This window comes from Misgurnus anguillicaudatus, chromosome 24 (genome assembly GCF_027580225.2).
Source record: "Misgurnus anguillicaudatus chromosome 24, ASM2758022v2, whole genome shotgun sequence".
NCBI lineage: Eukaryota > Metazoa > Chordata > Actinopteri > Cypriniformes > Cobitidae > Misgurnus > Misgurnus anguillicaudatus.
In genome coordinates, this window is record NC_073360.2 from 16388112 (window position 1) to 16407157 (window position 19046).

Consider the following 19046-nt stretch of genomic DNA (forward strand, 5'->3'; position numbering starts at 1 on the left):
GTTGAGGCAGTGTCAGAGAATAATGTACTTCACACATCTACAACTAAACATGGAACTCTGTCAACTACTAAAAGGAGAAAGACGTATATTGAGCGTGAATTTCCTTTTGTGAAGCCTATTGAGTACTTCATTGAATCAACTCGCACCTGCATGTATGTGCCCATTCTCTCTAATTTGCAGGAGTTGTTGAGAAAAACAGATGTACTAGAAAAGTAGTGGCGACTTCATCCCAAAATGGACTTTAGGCATCTTTTTGGGATGGAACTTACTGTAAAAGAAAACCCCCTCTTTTCAGATGAAAACCTAAAGTTTGCACAGTTTACATTGATGTAGGGCTGCAACTAATGATTATTTTAATAATCGATTAATCTGTCGATTCTTTTTTCGATTAATCGGTGAATCGGATAAAAAACAAGAAAAGCATTCATTTACAACCCCTTATTCAAAACAGAACTAAAATCTTTAGAAATTAAACAAACATGTTGCTCCTTGAACATACCTGAACTGTTACAATAATAATAAAATAAAATAAAAATGGACTAACACAAAAAAATACACATGTATGCTTTACATCTGCCAAATATATAGACTTTTTTTATGATGCATTTCCCATCAAGAAGCCTCTCTTGATGGGATCAAAAAGATTATATACGAGTATACTCTCAGAAATAAAGGTCAATGTCAATGGGACAGTACCCTTTCAAAAAGGTACACATTTGTACCTAAAAAGTGCATATTAGTACTTCAAAAGTACATATTCGCAGTTCAAAGATACATATTTGTACCTAAATGGTACATGTTAGGACCTTTTATAAAGGGTACTGCCTAGTGACATCTTTGTTCCTTTATATTTGACTTCATGTGTTTTCTCTGATCGGATAGCTATATCTCATTTGTTAAAACTGTTCCATTTACATTTGTCTACATAAATCCGTCTTGTGAAAACGGAAAATGCGTCTTCTACTGCCGCGCAAAATGCAAATACACCATTCATTCCTTCGCCTTAAAAAATGTAAGACGATGTTTATGCAAAAAAGGTGGCACTTACTGTATGTTGTACTGTATGTTGGGCCGGGCACATGCGATTTGTTCGACTGTGTTGTCCTAATGATCTCAATAAAGCAATTAAGACCTTCACTTTTGAACATTCTGACAAGACTGACCATCCTCATCCTATTCCTAACAATTTTTCAGCTCGGGTCGAGGCACTATTACTGGCAATGGTCACGAAAACCACACCTTGCTGAGATTATTGCCTGTGTTAATTGGGTACTCTGTCCCAGAAGGTGATAAACAGGCTGCGATTTGGTGCGTGGTAGGGGTGTCACGATTCTCCAAATCCTCGATTCGATTACATTTTCGGTTCTGGTGTCACGATTCAATTAGATTCTCGATTTTTAAATGAATTTTTTAAGACAATGTTTTTTATTATTTTTATTATTATTATTATTATTATTATTATTATAGTTTCACATTAACATGCACATTGCATGCTTTTCCTCGCATGGGGGTTTGTGGGCTTTACTTTACGCGAGAGAGCTTGTAGAGAGGGAATTCCTTCTTGCACGCAGATAGACTTAATGCGCGCATCTTGGACTCCTATTATCTGAACTAAAACTGGTGCGTCAAGCAGCTGCGCTTCTCTCTGTCTCACGTGCACGTGCTCTCGCATCTGTCCAAAGTCTAAACATAAAACTAAAGTAATAATCCTTACGTATTTGTTCAGTTTTATGCGTTTCATGCGAGCTGAGGCAAACTATACCTTTTGTTTAAAATATAACCCGCTGCATCTTGGCGGCTCTCTCGTGCACGTGCAGAGAGCTGCGCTCTGTCCGAAGGCAGATCACTAGGTAGTAATCCTGTTTATGATATGCATTTCAAGGAGTTGTAGCAATACATCTCTCGTGTTTAAAATATAAATCGCGTTCCGCTGGATGGATGTTTTTAAAGGCACTTCTGAGAGTTTATTTTCAAGCCGACCGGACGTGACATGGGGGCGTGGCAGCAACGACTATCCTATTTTTTAATTCGAAGTTCGAGGGTGTGACTTAATTTCGATCGATTTCGATTTAAAATCGAAATGTGACACCTTTAGTGCGTGGGATTGTCGTGGAATTTTAGCCGCATCAAATAATACTCACTAAGAGTCAAAGTCAAGGATCACACAGACACACTGTCGACAGAATTTTCTTTGTCTGAATTTTATATATTCTGCAGAATAGGCTCTCACTCCCTGGTGCTAGAAGTCTAAACCCAAGAGCCCCGATCACAAGGTTGAACATACATTTATAGTAAGATGCTGAAATACGTACAATCATCCGTTTCTACGTCATTTAGAAGATAGCCTTCAGCTGTCAGTGATTAAGAACATAAACAGTTAAACACAAATCTAGTAAAATCATAAAACGTATGTCTTGTTCTCAGTACATGATGTTTAAGTCCTTGGACATTGTACTTTGCTCAAAAGACAGAAAGAGCATAATTCTGTACGTTAGCAGAAAAACATGATCTCCATATGAATCACAATTTATGAGCTTATGATTGTAATTAAAAAATGAAAAATAGGATGAATAATATGAAAATAAAAGCATAATAAAAGTCCTCCACTACACTCCTCCCTTTTTATGATTTATTCATAACTTCATTTACTGTCATCGTTACGTAGCTCTAGTTATTACCCTTAACCATAGTGTACATAGAGTTCTGTGCAGTTGTAAAAGCAAAAATGCACACACATAATATGATCATGAACCTCATTTTTGAAAGAAGAAAAATAGTTAGTTTTCTTGAAGAAATTGAGCACAGTTAGAGTTGGGGTCGTGAGCCCTTGATGATTCCGGATTGAGCACAGTTAGAGTTGGGGTCGTGAGCCCTGAGCACAGTTAGAGTTGGGGTCGTGAGCCCTGAGCACAGTTAGAGTTGGGGTCGTGAGCCCTTGTTGATTAATTTCCTTTGTAGGTTCGGGTTTGGTAGGACCACACGGTGCAGTTGTGCCAAGCTATCCTGCTTTCTTGTTTGAATGAAATTATCTTAGTGTCTAAATTAATGTGAGGTCTCAAAGCTGGTGTTGTAATTACAGTTATTAAGCTGCAAGCGTCGTGTCGATTACCCACATTAAAGATGTCGTGTGCGTGTGTCCAAACCAAACCCAGAATACTGGAGTCGTCCTCCAATACCTTGTGAGCTGTTGCAGTTCTCTCGTGTCGTTCTTTGTATAAACTTGCAGTATACAGGTATCTGTGGTTCCCACCAATACGAAAAAGTGGTCCGTAGCAGTCGACTAGCCGTCCTCCCTTTGGTTTACACCTTGCAGTCCAGGACCAACCCTCCGGCAATGGGCAACGTGCACCCAGGTGGCATGCTCCGCGACCTTCACGGCGGTGTGAGTCGTCAGCAGAACCTGAAATGGCCCCTCCCACCGTCTCGCCTTCCAGGATTTCCTCCTCAGGTTTTTCACCAACCCGAAATCTCCTGGTTTGATGTTGTGCCAAGGCCCTCTGCGGGGCGGGGCGTGGTAGTGCTGCTTTAACCTGTTTTGAGATATTTTGAAGGATAGAAGACATAGAAATACAATACTGCAAGATGTCATTTTCATTTCGAAGGGTATCACCTGTCGCCCTGTGTGGTTCCCACCCCATATGTGGGGGTCTTCCAAAAATTATTTCAAAAGGGGACAATTTTGTTCGGTCTCTGACCCTCATTCTCATGTACATGAGTACCAGTGGTAAGCACTGAACCCAATTCAATTTTGTTTCTTCACACATTTTGCTTAGTTTTGCCTTGATGGTGCCATTCTCTTTTTCCACTGCACCTCCACTTTGTGGATGGTAGGCACAGTGATTGGTCAAATTGATTTGCAAAAATTTACCCACATCTTTCACCACTTGAGCAGTGAAGTGTGCTCCATTGTCACTGGAAATTTTGTTTGGAATTCCCCATCGGGGAATAATGTCTTTCAACAGCATTTTTGTCACCCCAGCACTGTCTGCATGTTTGGTGGGGGTGGCTTCAGTCCACTTTGAAAACATGTCTGTCATCACCAAACAGTAACGTTTACCTTCTGCTGCTGTCAATTCAATGTAATCCATCATTACATGTGTGAATGGTCCCTCAGGAAATGGGATGCCCCACAGGTGCTTTACCCCTCTTGCAACATTATTACCCAGACATGTATGACAGTTTTCACAATGTCTCTGTGCTACAGGAGAAAAACCCTTTGTGAACCAATTCTGTGCCATAGCTGTCAGCATTCCTCCTTTGGACACATGGTCTAAGCCATGTGTCAACCTAGCAAAATGGGAATAAAAGTGTTTAGGTAAGCAAGGTTTTTGATTTGGACCCATCCAAATCCCTTCAGGAGTTTTGGTAGCTCCACACGATTTCCATAGAGCTATTTCTGTTGGGAGAGAAAATGTTTGCATGCTTATTAGTGACTCCTGTGCTGTTTCAGCTTCCTTTTCCTGGGAAATCTGTGTAAGAGAAAAATCAACGTTAGTAGAAATGAGAGATGCTTGCTTTGCCGCTGCGTCCGCGCGTGCATTGCCTCTCGAGACCACGTCCTGTTCCTTGGTGTGTGCTTTGCATTTACACACAGCTATTTGAGAAAGGAGTAAATCAGCTGTCAGTTAAACCAGCAGTCAATGTAAATGGTTATAGATTGATTAGTAGCAAGTTGACAAACTTTTGTTAGTGCATGCAATTCAGCCACCTTTGCGTGAGGTGGTAAGCATCCGGATTTCACTACTTCAAAGTCAGACACTACTGCCCACCCCATCCTATTCATGCCTCTGTCATCTCTGGAAGAGGAAACATCCACAAAATATGTGATGGTGCAATTAGGTATGGGTGTGTCAGCCAGGTCAGGCCTTGGTGTACATACTTCCCGTAGAGCAGACAAACAACAGTGTGGTGTACCTTCATCAGGTGTAGGTAACAATGTCGCCAGGTTCAGAACTGTACATCTTTCAACTGTGACATTAGACATTTGTAACAATGCACAGGAAATACGCAGCCACCTTGCTGCAGACAAGTGAGATGTGCGCTGTTCAAGCAGTATATGAGACACAGAATGAGGGACCAACAGACGTAGCTGTGCGTAGCCCACAAACTCACTGCTTGCTTGTACTGCTTTCTCTGCAGCTGCCACTGCCCTGAGACATCCCGGTAGGCCCCTGGCCACCGGATCAAGACGACCTGAAAAATATGCAACTGGTCTCAACTTGTCACCATGTTCCTGCAACAAAACAGATGTCATACAGCCATTTCTTTCATCCACAGTTTGAATAAAAGGCTTTTTTGGATCTGGCAATCCTAAAGTGGGTGCCTGCTGTAATGTCTGTTTCAGTTCCATAAATGCCCTTTCAGCCTCCTCTGTCCATTGTACCTTTTCTGATGGTGCTAAAGGTTTTTCATAAATCATGTCATGCAATGGTTGTTGCATCTCAGAATAATTAGCAATAAAAGTCCTGCAATAAGATGTCATACCCAAAAATGACATTACTTGTTTCTTTGTAATAGGTTTTGGTATGTTAGCTATCGCCTCTATTCTCTTTGGAGAGAGAGACTTACCCATTGGTGTAATTTCGTGTCCTAGAAAGGTTACTTTCTGGACAGAGCACTGTACCTTCTTGGGGTTGACCTTGTGGCCCTCCTCAGCTAGATGAGTGAGCAACCGTATGGTGTTGTCTGTGCACGACTGCTGAGTCGGTGCCGCCACCAAGAGGTCATCCACGTACTGCAATAAAGCAACATCATCATCCAACACAAGTTTCTGTAATGAACAATGCAATGCAAAGTTGTAAATCGTGGGGCTCTCGCTGTACCCCTCAAATGTAAAAGTAAACGAAAACTGGCTATCAGGATGGACAGGAAACACTGAAAGATGCATTTGAAATATCCACTACAGAAAACCACTGGCCGTCAGCTGGTATCTGTGAGAGAATTGTGTAAGGGTTCGGCACGTTTGGTGCCCTTACCTGCACCGCAGCATTTACTGCTTGGAGGTCTTGAACAAACCTCCACTCTGTGGGCTGACCTGCATCTCTGACCTTTTGTACAGGAAAAATGGGTGTTCTCACAGGTGAGTTTGGGCAGGGAACAATTATCCCTTTCTCCAATAAGGCCTCAAATACTGGCCTTATTCCCTCAAGCGCCTCCCTTTTCAGAGGGTATTGAGGTTTGCATGGTCTGTAATCACTCTCTGGGGTGATAACTACTGGTTCACACCCTTTAATCAAACCCACATCATATTTATCTTTAGCCCACAGGTAGTCAGGTACTTTGTCAAGAACCTCTTGCGGTAAATCAATACTAGCACACGTCATGTGTGCTGGCAAAATGTTTTGTAAATTTGAATCTGCAGAAACAGCTTTCTGTATTACAACTCTCTCTCCCTCAGCAATGAAAAAAGAAACTTCTCTTGTGTGCTGTTATCTGCTCTGAGAACTGCACGTTATCTGACAACATTTCCCAATCAACAGCCTCGCTGCAGGCCTTTGCAAATTCACCTGCTTTTTCCCACGGCTGACTGGTATTCTTTGCAATAGAAACATGGGGTACCGAATTTTCAACATCAAAAATTTGTTCTTGCTTTTCTGTCAATTTAACGAGTGCCACACACCATGAGTCATTCCAGCATATATGGGTTATAGTCAAACCTTCTGTTTCTACAGAGAACCATTTCTCTTCCCACTCTCTCTCTGTTGCCTCAGCAACATGAGCTGTACAATGCATGTTATCAGCTGGAATGACCTCGCTGGTCTGTGGCAATCTTATCTTCCCTTCCGCAAACAATTTTTCACTTTGAAAGGCCCATTCATACACATTTAACATAGACACACACATAGACAACATTCTGGGATCCCAACAAGAAATACTCAGGCCTTGGTTGTTACATAAGATGCTAGCATTCATTTTACACATCAAATCCCTCCCCATGAGGTTTACCGGACACGCGTCAGATAAGAGGAACATATGCATAAACTTGTTACCGTCATGCATACAACAGAGTGGAGCAGTAAATTCTTCCCTCACTATATGCCCCGTAGCACTCATAGATGAGTTAAACTGCCCACTCAAGGTGACAAATGGGAATTCATCTTTGCGTATGACAGAGTCAGTTGCATCCAGAGTCTACCATAAACAACAATACCTGTCCCTCAACCATTATTTCTTATCAATATCAAGCAAAGCAAGTTCTTCATTGCACAGAGCGTGTCTTTCCCTATCATACACATCAGAAAAATCAGAATCAGCAAGCAGATAATATGGCATTTGAACCGCAGAAAAAACAAGATTGGACTTACCCGCCTCTGTACGATGCTCCCCTTCCCCCTCCTGGCTTCAGTCGCCCCTTTCTTTACACAGTGGCAGGTTTCCCGCGCCCCCTTGGGATTCCGGTGTCCCTTGAGTTTTCAGGAAATGGAAACATTGGTTTTTCAAATGTCCTTTCTGTCCGCAATGCCAGTAAACATTTTCTTTCGGATCTCCTCTCCTCTTCTCTCATTCTCTCTGCTGCCCGTTCTCTCGGGAGCGTTGTCCTTGCGAAGAGAAATTGCGTTGGTTATGTTGTGGCTGTGCCCATTCTCCTATCTTGGCAAAAGCTGAAGATAGCTGTTTCTCTGGTGAACGGCTTCTCTGCTGTTTCCTTAGGCCTTGCCTCCCGTTCCGTCTTTATCTGAACATCATCTTTGTTCTGATTCTGGTCCACGTGGCAGTTCTTGCATCGGCGGTGGCGGGGGTGCAATCAGGTAGTGCTTGTCGTGCTGGCTTTTGTATCTGTGCGGCTTGTTGAGCTGGTCGTTGTATCTGTGCGATTTGTTGAGCAGGTGGTGGTGGAGGGCGACGTTGTGGAGGGGGTTGGAGGTCATCGTCCAGAAGCGGTAACCTTGTGTATTGGAAAATGTACCCCAGGTGGGGTACGTGCAGGTGCATAGGGAGGAGGAAAAAAACAGAAAGTTAGGTTCATCATGTAATGAATCTGATGTAGGAAAACATTTGCTTAATGTTTAGCTCTGACTTAGTCTGAGTCAGTTCGTCCTTGGTCTTTATCTTACTCTGTGCTCTCATTTCTCTGCCATCCGCAATGATTTTTCCCTTAATAAAACGAGTGCTTTTACACTCAGTGTTCCTTTAGGAGGAAAATCATACCTTTTCTCCCAGATTTTACGCTCTCCAACGCCCCCGTGCCCTTTGATTTGATCACTCGAGCATACACACCATTTTCCAGATCCATTGACTTTGTACTCCCTTTCGAATTACCCTGACCCATGGTCATGAACGAAATAACGCTTACCGTATTATCTATTCAGATGCCACCACAACGGTTCTTTTCCAGATTCCGTCAGCTTTGACTTCAGAAATGGTTGAGACTCTCCCTTCCCTTAGGCCTGGGGTACGGAGCCCGAGACCTCTCGTCTCAGGGGTGATCAGTCAGTCTCTCCCAAACCTTCTGAAGTCTTCAGCTGTGGAATCCGCATCCTCGTCGCCATTATTGTCGTGGAATTTTAGCCGCATCAAATAATACTCACTAAGAGTCAAAGTCAAGGATCACACAGACACACTGTCGACAGAATTTTCTTTGTCTGAATTTTATATATTCTGCAGAATAGGCTCTCACTCCCTGGTGCTAGAAGTCTAAACCCAAGAGCCCCGATCACAAGGTTGAACACACATTTATAGTAAGATGCTGAAATACGTACAATCATCCGTTTCTACGTCATTTAGAAGATAGCCTTCAGCTGTCAGTGATTAAGAACATAAACAGTTAAACACAAATCTAGTAAAATCATAAAACGTATGTCTTGTTCTCAGTACATGATGTTTAAGTCCTTGGACATTGTACTTTGCTCAAAAGACAGAAAGAGCATAATTCTGTACGTTAGCAGAAAAACATGATCTCCATATGAATCACAATTTATGAGCTTATGATTGTAATTAAAAAATGAAAAATAGGATGAATAATATGAAAATAAAAGCATAATAAAAGTCCTCCACTACAGGATTTCCCCCTTTCTGGTCAATGTATCCCTGTCTCTGCTTAAAGGGATACTTCACCGATTTAGCATTCAGCTTTGTATCTGTAGAAACCCGGCAGTATTACTGAATGACCATGTTTCCCTCCATCATTTCCCCCTGAGAGGAGAGATATCTGCATTTTGGTTCTGCAAAAAAGTCCTCCGATGATGCAAAAATCGTCATATTACATCATCGGAGGACTTTTTTGCAGAACCAAAATGCAGATATCTCTCCTCTCAGGGGGAAATGAAGGAGGGAAACATGGTCATTCAGTAATACTGCCGGGTTTCTACAGATACAAAGCTGAATGCTAAATTGGTGAAGTATCCCTTTAATTATTTTTATCCCTGGTGGGGATACATTTTTCCCCCCTCAAAGTGATCAGTGCTACTACACTAGTGGCGAGACGGATCACAAAACTAATCACGGATCCGTGGTTTGATTAAAGTCAATTTTATTTTAAAATGCGCTACTTTGGCTGGCTCTGATATAGCTACCGCGCAGCGTCTCTGTATTCACTAGGGCTGTGTATCGCCAACAGTTTCCCGATTCGATACGTATCCCGATACAAGGGCCCCGATACGATGCGCATCACGATACAAGACTATTACATTTTTGTTCAGAATTAAGTAACATTATTACTATTATTGTTTAATGTACATTGAATAAGCAGTGTTGTAACAGTTGTCTTTTTGCCATTCATTTATTAGCTTTTGGTGTGACTCATAGAAATTCTTAAAATCTCAGAGTTAATACTTTATACTTTTGTTTTTTTTTTAAACAGTTTTACAAAGAAAAAGTGTCTTACTCTAGGCATTATATTTGTCTCTCATTTCATTATTCTATATCTATTTATATATGTGTAAACATGCAGTCAGACTTCAGAAATCAGATTATTAATGTGACAGCTATAGTTTGAAGTAGCTCTGTATCTCTTCTCTAGATGTACACTTTTCACATGCAAATCTTTGTCGTGTTTCTTCTCTAATGCGTTAGTACTGTTTTATAAGAGAGCGACTAATAAGTATAGGCTAAGATATCTTCGCTTTCATACTGAACTCAATGATTTTAAATACGCGAGAGAGAGAGAGAGAGAGAGAGAGAGAGAGAGAGAGAGAGAGAGCGGCTCGCAGGCACGTGCACCAGCGAGGCAGACACGTAAAGTTAAAGTATACCCCGCTACCTTTAACTCTACGTACTCCGCGGGACACATGCGTCCTTTCCATATAGATCACGCATCAGCAGCAATTGGTCACGTTACTTTAAAAAGTGCATCCAAATCGATACGGAAGATGCTGTATCGATGCGCGCATCATCAGGCGTCCATGACGATGTATCGTCATATCGATATTTTGAACACAGCACTAGTATTCACCACTCTGCAGACTTGCTCAATGTCCCGCCCACGGCGCTATCTGATTGGTTACACACCCGGTTACGCCTTATGAGTAATAGCCTATTGTTACAAATTCTCCCAGTCTAGGGTTGGAAGAGAGTAACAAAATTGAATAAAAAAAAACTAAATTAATTAAAGCGATCGTGGAGGATCCCCTTCAATCCCCTGCCCCAGAAATGCATACCAACAACCAGTCATGAACTTAATTATATTTATTGTTATTAAACAAGCAAAAATGGGGATATTCAGGAGAAGGTCACCAAAACAACAAACATAAGAAACTTACTAATGGGGGATAAACTAAATGACCTACCCAAGTAAAAAGAAATAAATAAACAACATATGCTACCCTCTACTCCCTACCTACAGAAAAACAGGAATTAACTTAAAGGGGACATTCCACAAGACGTTTTTAAGATATTAAATAAATCTTTGATGTCCCCAGAGTATATTATGTGAAGTTTTAGCTCAAAATACCATATAGGTAATTTATTGTGGCATGTTAAAAAAGGCACTTTATGGGTCTGAGCAGAAATGCACCGTTTTTGTGTGTATCCCTTTAAATCCAAACGAGCTGCTCAGGTGGGCGGAGTCTCAAGCGCTCACGCTGTAGACATGACAGCATCGAGGAAGATTCTCTCATGAAAGAAGTTAGTGAGCGATGTTAAGCATTATATATTTGAACAAGTTTAAAAAGTCAATTATCTGTTTTATGCATACTAAATACATGTTTATCAGCAGATGGGAAACATTGTAGAATAAAAATAAAGACTTTTAGGTCTCATATGCTGCCAGTGTTTTTAACAGGCACAATGATTTTCAGCATGTTACAATAAATTACACTTCCACAAACACTCAGAAGTAAACTTTTTGACCAAACCACACGAGCACATTTAAATAATTTGTAATAAAACAACACGTTTAATGCTTAAACTTTAGAGAAACAGATCACATGACATGTTTAAGTTTATTGTGATTGAACATTCGCGTTTCTGTCAGTCTCTCATCTATTTTGTTACTCCTCGTATTCATTTGAAACTTCAGAGAATAATTAAACAACATATTTACTTATTGTGTATGATAGTGAATACGCGTTGTTCTCTTACTCTGTCTCGTGCAGTGCATTAATCCTCGTGTTCATTCATATAAACTTCAGAGAAACACATTAAACAACATAACTTACTTGAAAGCGAACCGTCGTGTTGCTCTCTCTCTCTCTCTCTCTCTCTCTCTCGTTCGTTTACTCGCTCTCTCTCACTCACTCGCTCTCTCTCTTGCAGGTTAATCCTTTAGAACGTTTATTCAATCTTTAGAAATATTAAAACTACAAGTTATAAGATTGTAGGCTCCTGTTTGTGTTTGAGGGAATACAAACGCGTCATGCTGTCAGTCATACTTTCTCTCGGTCACTCTCACTCGAGGTAGCTTCATGGTTGGATAGCGCAGTTGAAGGGGCGGTATCATTATATTAGGAGCCCTTACCTACGTCATGGGGGGAGCGAAATCCGCATGACCTATTTATTCACATGCTTGCAGAGAGAGCCTTACCAAAACAAAGTTACAGGGTTGCTATTTTTCATGTTTTCTGGGTTGGTAGAAGCACTGGGGACCCGATTATAGCACTTAAACATGGAAAAAGTCTGATTTTCATGGAATGTCCCCTTTAAAATAAAAAGGTAACTCAATCTCCCTACGACTCCCCATTTCAAATTAAAGTAAATATGTGAATAAGAATTCAGTACAATACCTTTTTAATACCAAACAATATAAAGAAAACAAAAAAAAGAAGAAATCATTATGTGTACAAATGTTACATGCTACCTTTAACACCTGATCACAGACACATTGCAAGGAACCAAATCAATTCACATTTAGCAACACAACTACAGATGTCTGGTGCAGGGGAGAAGGGAACCCTCTCAAGCACTGTTCACTCTGCTCTCTTATAGCGTGGCTGTGCAACACTCCTAACGAACCTCAGGTGTGGCAAATCAACTGCAAGGCAATCAGAGTGAAGGAGACAGCCAGAGCACATAACAAAAACTACTTAACAAAGTGACATAAACATTAAACAATTTATTTAATACGTCCACAGGACGTAACGCCTATCAACTCTTGCGAGATGGTTGTGGAGCTGTGTGTCGAAACGAAGGAAGGCAGCATTTTCAGCAGCATATTATTCAGCATAATACTAAATAGGGCTGGGTATTGTTAGGAATTTCGCAATTCGATTTCGATTCAATTCGATATTGATTTGCTTTAGGGCTGGGACAACGCGTCGACGTAATCGACGACGTCGAAGCAAAAAATACGTCGACGCAAAATATGCGCGTCGATTCGTCAGACCCAAAAAGGCGGCGCCGTATAATACGTCAGACCCAAAAACCCGGCGCCGTAGAATAGTAGCAACGCGAGTGGCTTCAGTCCAAGCCGGTTTCACACAGCAAGTGTGAGCAGTACGTGCGGCGCGTGTTTTTTTCAGCGCCCATGTTAACAAGCATGCACCCCGCCGCATGAGCAGCGCGAGCTCGCGGCTCTGTAGCAACAGTGCTGCAATCGTTTCTGCGTCGGTTCTGCTGCGCTGCTCATGCTCAATTAAAGTGAAAGTGCTTTGTTTATGGTTTAAATGCTCGCGGATTGATGCGAAAAAGTGTCATTTTACTTTAAAATCATGAATGTGAAGTGTGTTTTAAACAGTCATGACTTTGAGCAATTTAACAGAAAGCAATGAAATATGTCACTGTTGCCAGAAGACTGCGCTTTCATTCACTCTCTGTACAGCAGTAAATGAGTCCTAGTCTATCTTAACAAACTTAAGAGAAAGAGATGTAATAATATATGTGCCATAAGCCTATAATTGTGTTTATATCTGTCATTAAATGGACTAGAACAGCACGAAAACAATGTGGATTAAACAAATCAAGTTATAAAAGTTACACTGACCATCAAAAGGCACATTGAAGAGGTTTTGCTCATAAATGCATGTAAAATAAAGTAATTTGAACTTGAGATTTTTATACTGTTACTAAACTGCACAGTATGAGCTGCAAACGCTTTATTGAATGCTACCTCTGACTAAGAATGCAGTATTTTGCACTTGTATAGTCTTTTTTTATTTTGAAATTTTAAGAGCAATGAACATATATTGAAATGTTTACATTCAGATATATAAATCAACATGTATAAATTGCTATTAGTTAATTAATGGGGAGATAATCGAGAATCGAATCGAAGTCGAATCGGACTGATAAAATGAATCGTTAGATTAATCGTTTAAAAAATAATCGTTTATCCCAGCCCTAATTTGCTTGCTTCGGTATCGATTCGATAATAAGTGAATGCACAAGCAATTAAGTACCCGAATATATTTTTCAATAATGTGTGTAGTATTACTAATGTTTGATCACGTTGATGGTGCAGGCTTGAAAGAAGTGCTGCTGTTTGCCATCTTTGATCTTTCTGTTTTGATAAAGCGCGTCTTGTACAACGCTGAACGCTCTCACTAGAGGGGGCTGAATCGATTTATAGGATTTGATGAATCGATATTGAATTGAGAAACAAATAATTGCAATGCATTGATGAATCGATATTTTTACCCAACCCTAAGGGGCTGGACACACCAAAACTTTTAAACGCGTCTGAAAACCCCTTGAGGACGCCGAATGCCAGCTGTTTTTCAGCTGAGTGCCAGCCTTCTTCAGCTGAGCGCTTTGGTAGCTGTGATACTTCAGCTGTCTAAATTTGGCTAGATTTACACACATGATAAACGCCAATGAGGCGTTTAGCAAGGCGCCGGCGCGTCCAGTTCGCGCAAATGAGGCTAATTGACTGACGCATAATTAGGGATGCACCGAATCCAGGATTTGGATTCGGCCGAATACTGGGCTTTTTGACGGGGTTCGGGTTCGGCCGAATCCTAGATTTTTTTTCCACCGAACCGAACCCTAGGCTTGCGCTACGCTGTTTGACGTCACGCGGCCGTTGATTACACACATCGGGTGCTGATGTGGAGATGAGCTTTTTCTTTCGGTGAGCCTTAGGGGCTGGACACACCAAAACTTTTAAACACGGCTGAAAACGCCTTGAGGACGCCAAATGCCAGCTGTTTTTCAGCCGAGCGCTTGGTAGCTGTGATGCTTCAGCTGTGAGCCGGTTGGTTGCTGTGGTAATGTCCCGCCCCTCCTCCACTGTAATTGGACGGCCGTGTGAAAACTGACATTGACGAGCGGAGCTTCTCACTCAAAGTTAAATATAGTTTTCAGCGCGGAGCTGCTTGCTTATTGGTAAAAAGGAGCGTGTCGCAACGCATCGCTTTCATTATGCATAGGCTTATGGTAATTGTCAAAATCGTTTTTCCAACTTGTCATCCTGGCATAATGTACAGTTAAAATTAAATAAAATGAAAAATACACTGCTGTGGACGTTGTTTACTTCATTAATGTGTTTTACTGTGTTAATGGAATAAGGATGCGAGTAGGATTCAGTTTCGGATTCGGCCGAATCTTAAGCGGTGGATTCGGGATTCGGCCGAACCTAAAAAATCTGGATTCGGTGCATCCCTACGCATAATGCATCTGTCTTTTCTATCATTCACTGTAGCTCAGCATCGCGGTGTAAAGATAACGTTATTACTTTAAAAGCAGCAGTAAAACTGTTTCTACTGTAATGGTTTAACTTTGCAATCAATCCATTGTTCATATTTATGATTAAGTTGACACTACGTTGTGCAATATAGTTTTGCCATTCAAGATTTAATTCTTGCATGTTTTTTTATTGTGCATGATCACAGTTCATGTGTGGGGAAAGATAAGCTATTAGAGTAAAAATATTGTGTTAGGTTGCTTCATGAGTTAATAAGAATTTATATATATATATATATATATATATATATATATATATATATATATATATATATATATATATATATATATATATATATATATATATATATATATATATATATATATAAAATTAATATTATAATAGATTTTTGTTAGGTCGGACAATGATTACCAAATTTCTCTCTCATATTGCTCCTCATAACCACTGAAAACAATCAAAAAAACCAACCAAAAGTCAAATTATTATGGACGGAAGTTAAAACTAGTGGTGGGTACAAAATGACTCATGACGAAATATGGTGGGTACGTGTCACCGAAATCGACGCCTATGAAAACATCCCCCCCTCTGTTTTTTTCACAAATCGCACCCTGGTGATAAATGTTGGGAAATATTGATGGATTTAAAAGACATAGCTGATATATCACTATGTCATTCATTTGATGACGAGACACTACAGTACTTTGATGGCAAAATTGCTGATCACAGACAACTCTTACAGGAAGTGTTCCCTAATTTTGTGCTTCGCCCTAAGCATCATTAGATTGAACACTATCCTCACCTCATAAAATGCTTTGGTCCTTTGGTACATCTCTGGACAATGAGGTTTGAAGGTAAACATAGTTTTCAAAAAGATTGTGCGGGACACACACAACTTCATAAGCCTTTTGAAAGTGCTTGCAGAACGACACCAAAAAATGATGACATACTATCTGTCCTCTCCAGCCTTTTTAAAACCTGAAGTCCAAACCACAAAGCTGCAGTCTGTCCTAGAAGTTACATTGTCTGAAGATGCACAAGCATTTATAACCCGGATGACTGACAGTAACACCATTTACTCTGCAGATCAAGTGAACATTGGTGGTACCAGTGTTTCCGCTATATACATTCTACTGTGGCGGTCCGCCACGCCTAAAACATCCCCGCCACGCCTTCGGTTGTGGATAGAAGGGATACAGCAAATGAAATCTTGCCGGATGAGCACTGTTTTATCCTAATCCTTCACCCAAACCCAATTCTGAACACAAACTTTCACACGATTGTAGGATGTATTTGTATCTCATTTAGCCAGAGCTGCTATTTTCATCCTAATAATCCTACCTCCAAATCTAATCATCAAGTTTTCTGCATTTGCTGTATCCCTTCTAGACAAAACATACAGCAGCAGCTCGCAAAATAAAGAGCCCTGTCAGACTGGCTGTCTTTAAAAATAAATAAATTCCTTTCTGGATTCGCGCTGTAAACTCATTTATAAATAAATCGCCTAAAATATAATAATTTCCCCCATGGGTTTAGTTTCATGCACAAATAGATTGAAATCAACTGATGATGATTAGGCTACGTCTCTGTTTTGAGAAATAATAATAAAATAAATAAGCCTACACGAAATATGTTACACTTAAATAATTATCAGATTGACAAAACGAATAAATTTGAAGTATTTGAGTTTCTGTTCTTTTTTGTGACGCGCTATAAAACCAAAGCAGCAGAAAAGTACGTCATGTTTTTGATGATTTTAAATAAGCACAAGCTTTTCTCCTTATTGTGAGTTTACACAAATAAAAATACAACATTTACAGTTTATGTTGTTTTACTTTTATCTGTATGACAATAAATTTAGGGTAATTTAAGGCGCAAGGTCATCACGCGTATGATGTTCACCGGCGCATATCTACACCGACGCAGCGCAGGGCTGCGAGAAATGACATAATTACTAAAAAGACATAAAAACTTTCGATTTAACATATTACGAGTTTTTTTGGACATTCATTTGTAATCACTGTACTCATATTATCAACTTATCAAGCCATTAGTTATTCAGAATATATGCTCTAAGCGCAGCGCTCTGCTGACCGCTCAGCTGTCAATCTTCTGTGCTTGGCTTCAGATCGACACTCACAAAGTTTCACATTTAACGACAAGATATTTGTCCAAAAACAAAGGCTAAATACTGAATACTACTCATATGGGACTGTAAGACATAGTCGAATCTGTTTGGAAGGAAACTTACATTATTCCCGTGGGAAGAGAAGAACGTTGGTAATAAAAACTTGAGGCAGACGGTGAGACTGTTTTATCTGTTTCAGACAGCAGGGTCAGGGTACCCGCGGGTGAAACGCATAATATTTGAGGTAACGGGTGTAATAATATTAACGTGTCATTTGCATTGTAGATGCAGGTCGGGACTCAATAGGCAAGAGTTAACTGCGGGTCTAACATCCAACACCAAAATTCGACTCGATTCCGATAGGTAGCAGTTTTTAAATGGCCCTGTGCTTATTTGCGTTTAAGATCTGTCTGAAGAGCGTTAAAGGTTTATATTTAACTGAGCTATTTGCGGTGTGACCGGGTCGGGGTCTTTATGTCAAACAGGCAGGGTGTGGAATAAAATTGCTGCTGATGTCGGGTGTTCTGTCAATCTCAGCGGTGCGGATTATCAAACAGGACTGTGCGTGACTTTGCTTCAGCTCTGTAACGCTAAACACGAGCACGAACTTGCACACTGCATTAAAACTACAATGAAAGATCCGTACGAAGCTATAAAACGTATTTTTTAAGAAAATACAATATAGATCAAACATAGAAAAGCAATATGCTATAAATATAAGGAAAAGTAAATGACAGCATGAAAATTATAAAAAATACATGTAGTTTACTGTAGCCTATATTCTACATAAAAAAAATAATGTACATTTATAATCATCAATGGGCGCCCCCTGCCGCCACAGCTGGAAAAAATCCTAGAGGAAACACTGTGGTACAGTGTTTAGACCTGGCATGTTTGTTTGCACTGGAATACATGAAGGGTTGCCACAGTTTCATGAAATAAGGCACAGTGTACTGGTAAATGACAGTGTTTATTTTATACTGAAGAAATTTGAGTCAAACTATGTAGAGCACTTACATAGTTATTAGTTATTCGCAGATTGTGGAGATCTTCTTTGTCAGATCAGCATATGAATTGCATGATGATACATTTCCTTTGACTGCTTACAGGGTAAAAAGCCAAAAACTCCTTACTATAAAGAGGTTCATCACGCTCCTGGAACAACATTGTTGACCACTACACATCAGGGTCAATTGTAAGTGCCTATAAATTAAATCTTCAACACAACAAATTTTGATTAATTTCTTGATGGTTGGTGTATAGCTTATAGGGGTGTGACGAGATACTTAATCCACGAGACGAGACACGAGATTGGGTTCACGAGAACGAGACAAGATGATATTTTTACACTTTTTAAGAAACCCTCAATGATAAAATATATGAATAAGAAACTGAAATCACGTTATTTTTAAATGTTTTAACTAATCAAGGACTGGCTCTAACAATTATTTTGCTAACTGATAATGAAGTAATTTGTTATTTTTGGATAATAAAAATAGACCCAAGTGAGCAGTAGCCTTTAAAATGACATAATAATGAAGATGCAATAATAATTGGTTCAAATAAAGTATTAAAACCAAGTTACATTAAACAACATTACATTAACAAACACATTGCAGACACCATCTTCACTTTCACTTTAGACGGAGAGAAAAGCATATTTTTAGCCAAACAATGTTTAAATCCATGTTAATATTTAATATATCTCTATTTCTTTACACTATGAATTATACAGCTACTGTCATTTTTTGAGCAAGAACACGCAGACATTAAGGGTGCGTCTCATTTCTCTGTCTTACCCCTTCCCCTCAGTTTTGCGCGTTCATGTGAGGCGAAGTGGCGTCTCAATTCTCAGTTTGATCAAGGGCTAGGGCCAAGGCGTAGGGATACATAGACCTTGAAACGAAG

At 40.1% G+C, this 19046-nt stretch overlaps 1 protein-coding gene and 1 long non-coding RNA gene across 10 annotated transcripts in view; one reads left to right on the forward strand and one right to left on the reverse strand.

Annotated features, from left to right (window-relative positions):
- The window catches only part of LOC129437864 (uncharacterized), a 114408-nt gene that overhangs the window by 3928 nt on the left and 91434 nt on the right, over nt 1–19046 (forward strand). For 7 of the 9 annotated variants that reach the window (XR_012367829.1, XR_012367823.1, XR_012367825.1 and 4 more), the window contains exon 3: nt 18248–18333. The exons of the other annotated variants lie outside the window; for them this stretch is intronic. This is a non-coding gene — a long non-coding RNA (uncharacterized lncRNA). The remainder of the gene's footprint in view (nt 1–18247; nt 18334–19046) is intronic. 9 annotated transcript variants of the gene reach the window in all.
- Nucleotides 2616–8994, reverse strand: LOC141361770 (uncharacterized). The gene is made up of 2 exons (XM_073863548.1): nt 3114–8994; nt 2616–3006 (listed from the first exon to the last, which is right to left on the reverse strand). Exons 1-2 carry the CDS (start codon nt 4419–4421, stop codon nt 2914–2916), a joined length of 1401 nt encoding a protein of 466 aa, XP_073719649.1. The 5' UTR covers nt 4422–8994; the 3' UTR covers nt 2616–2913.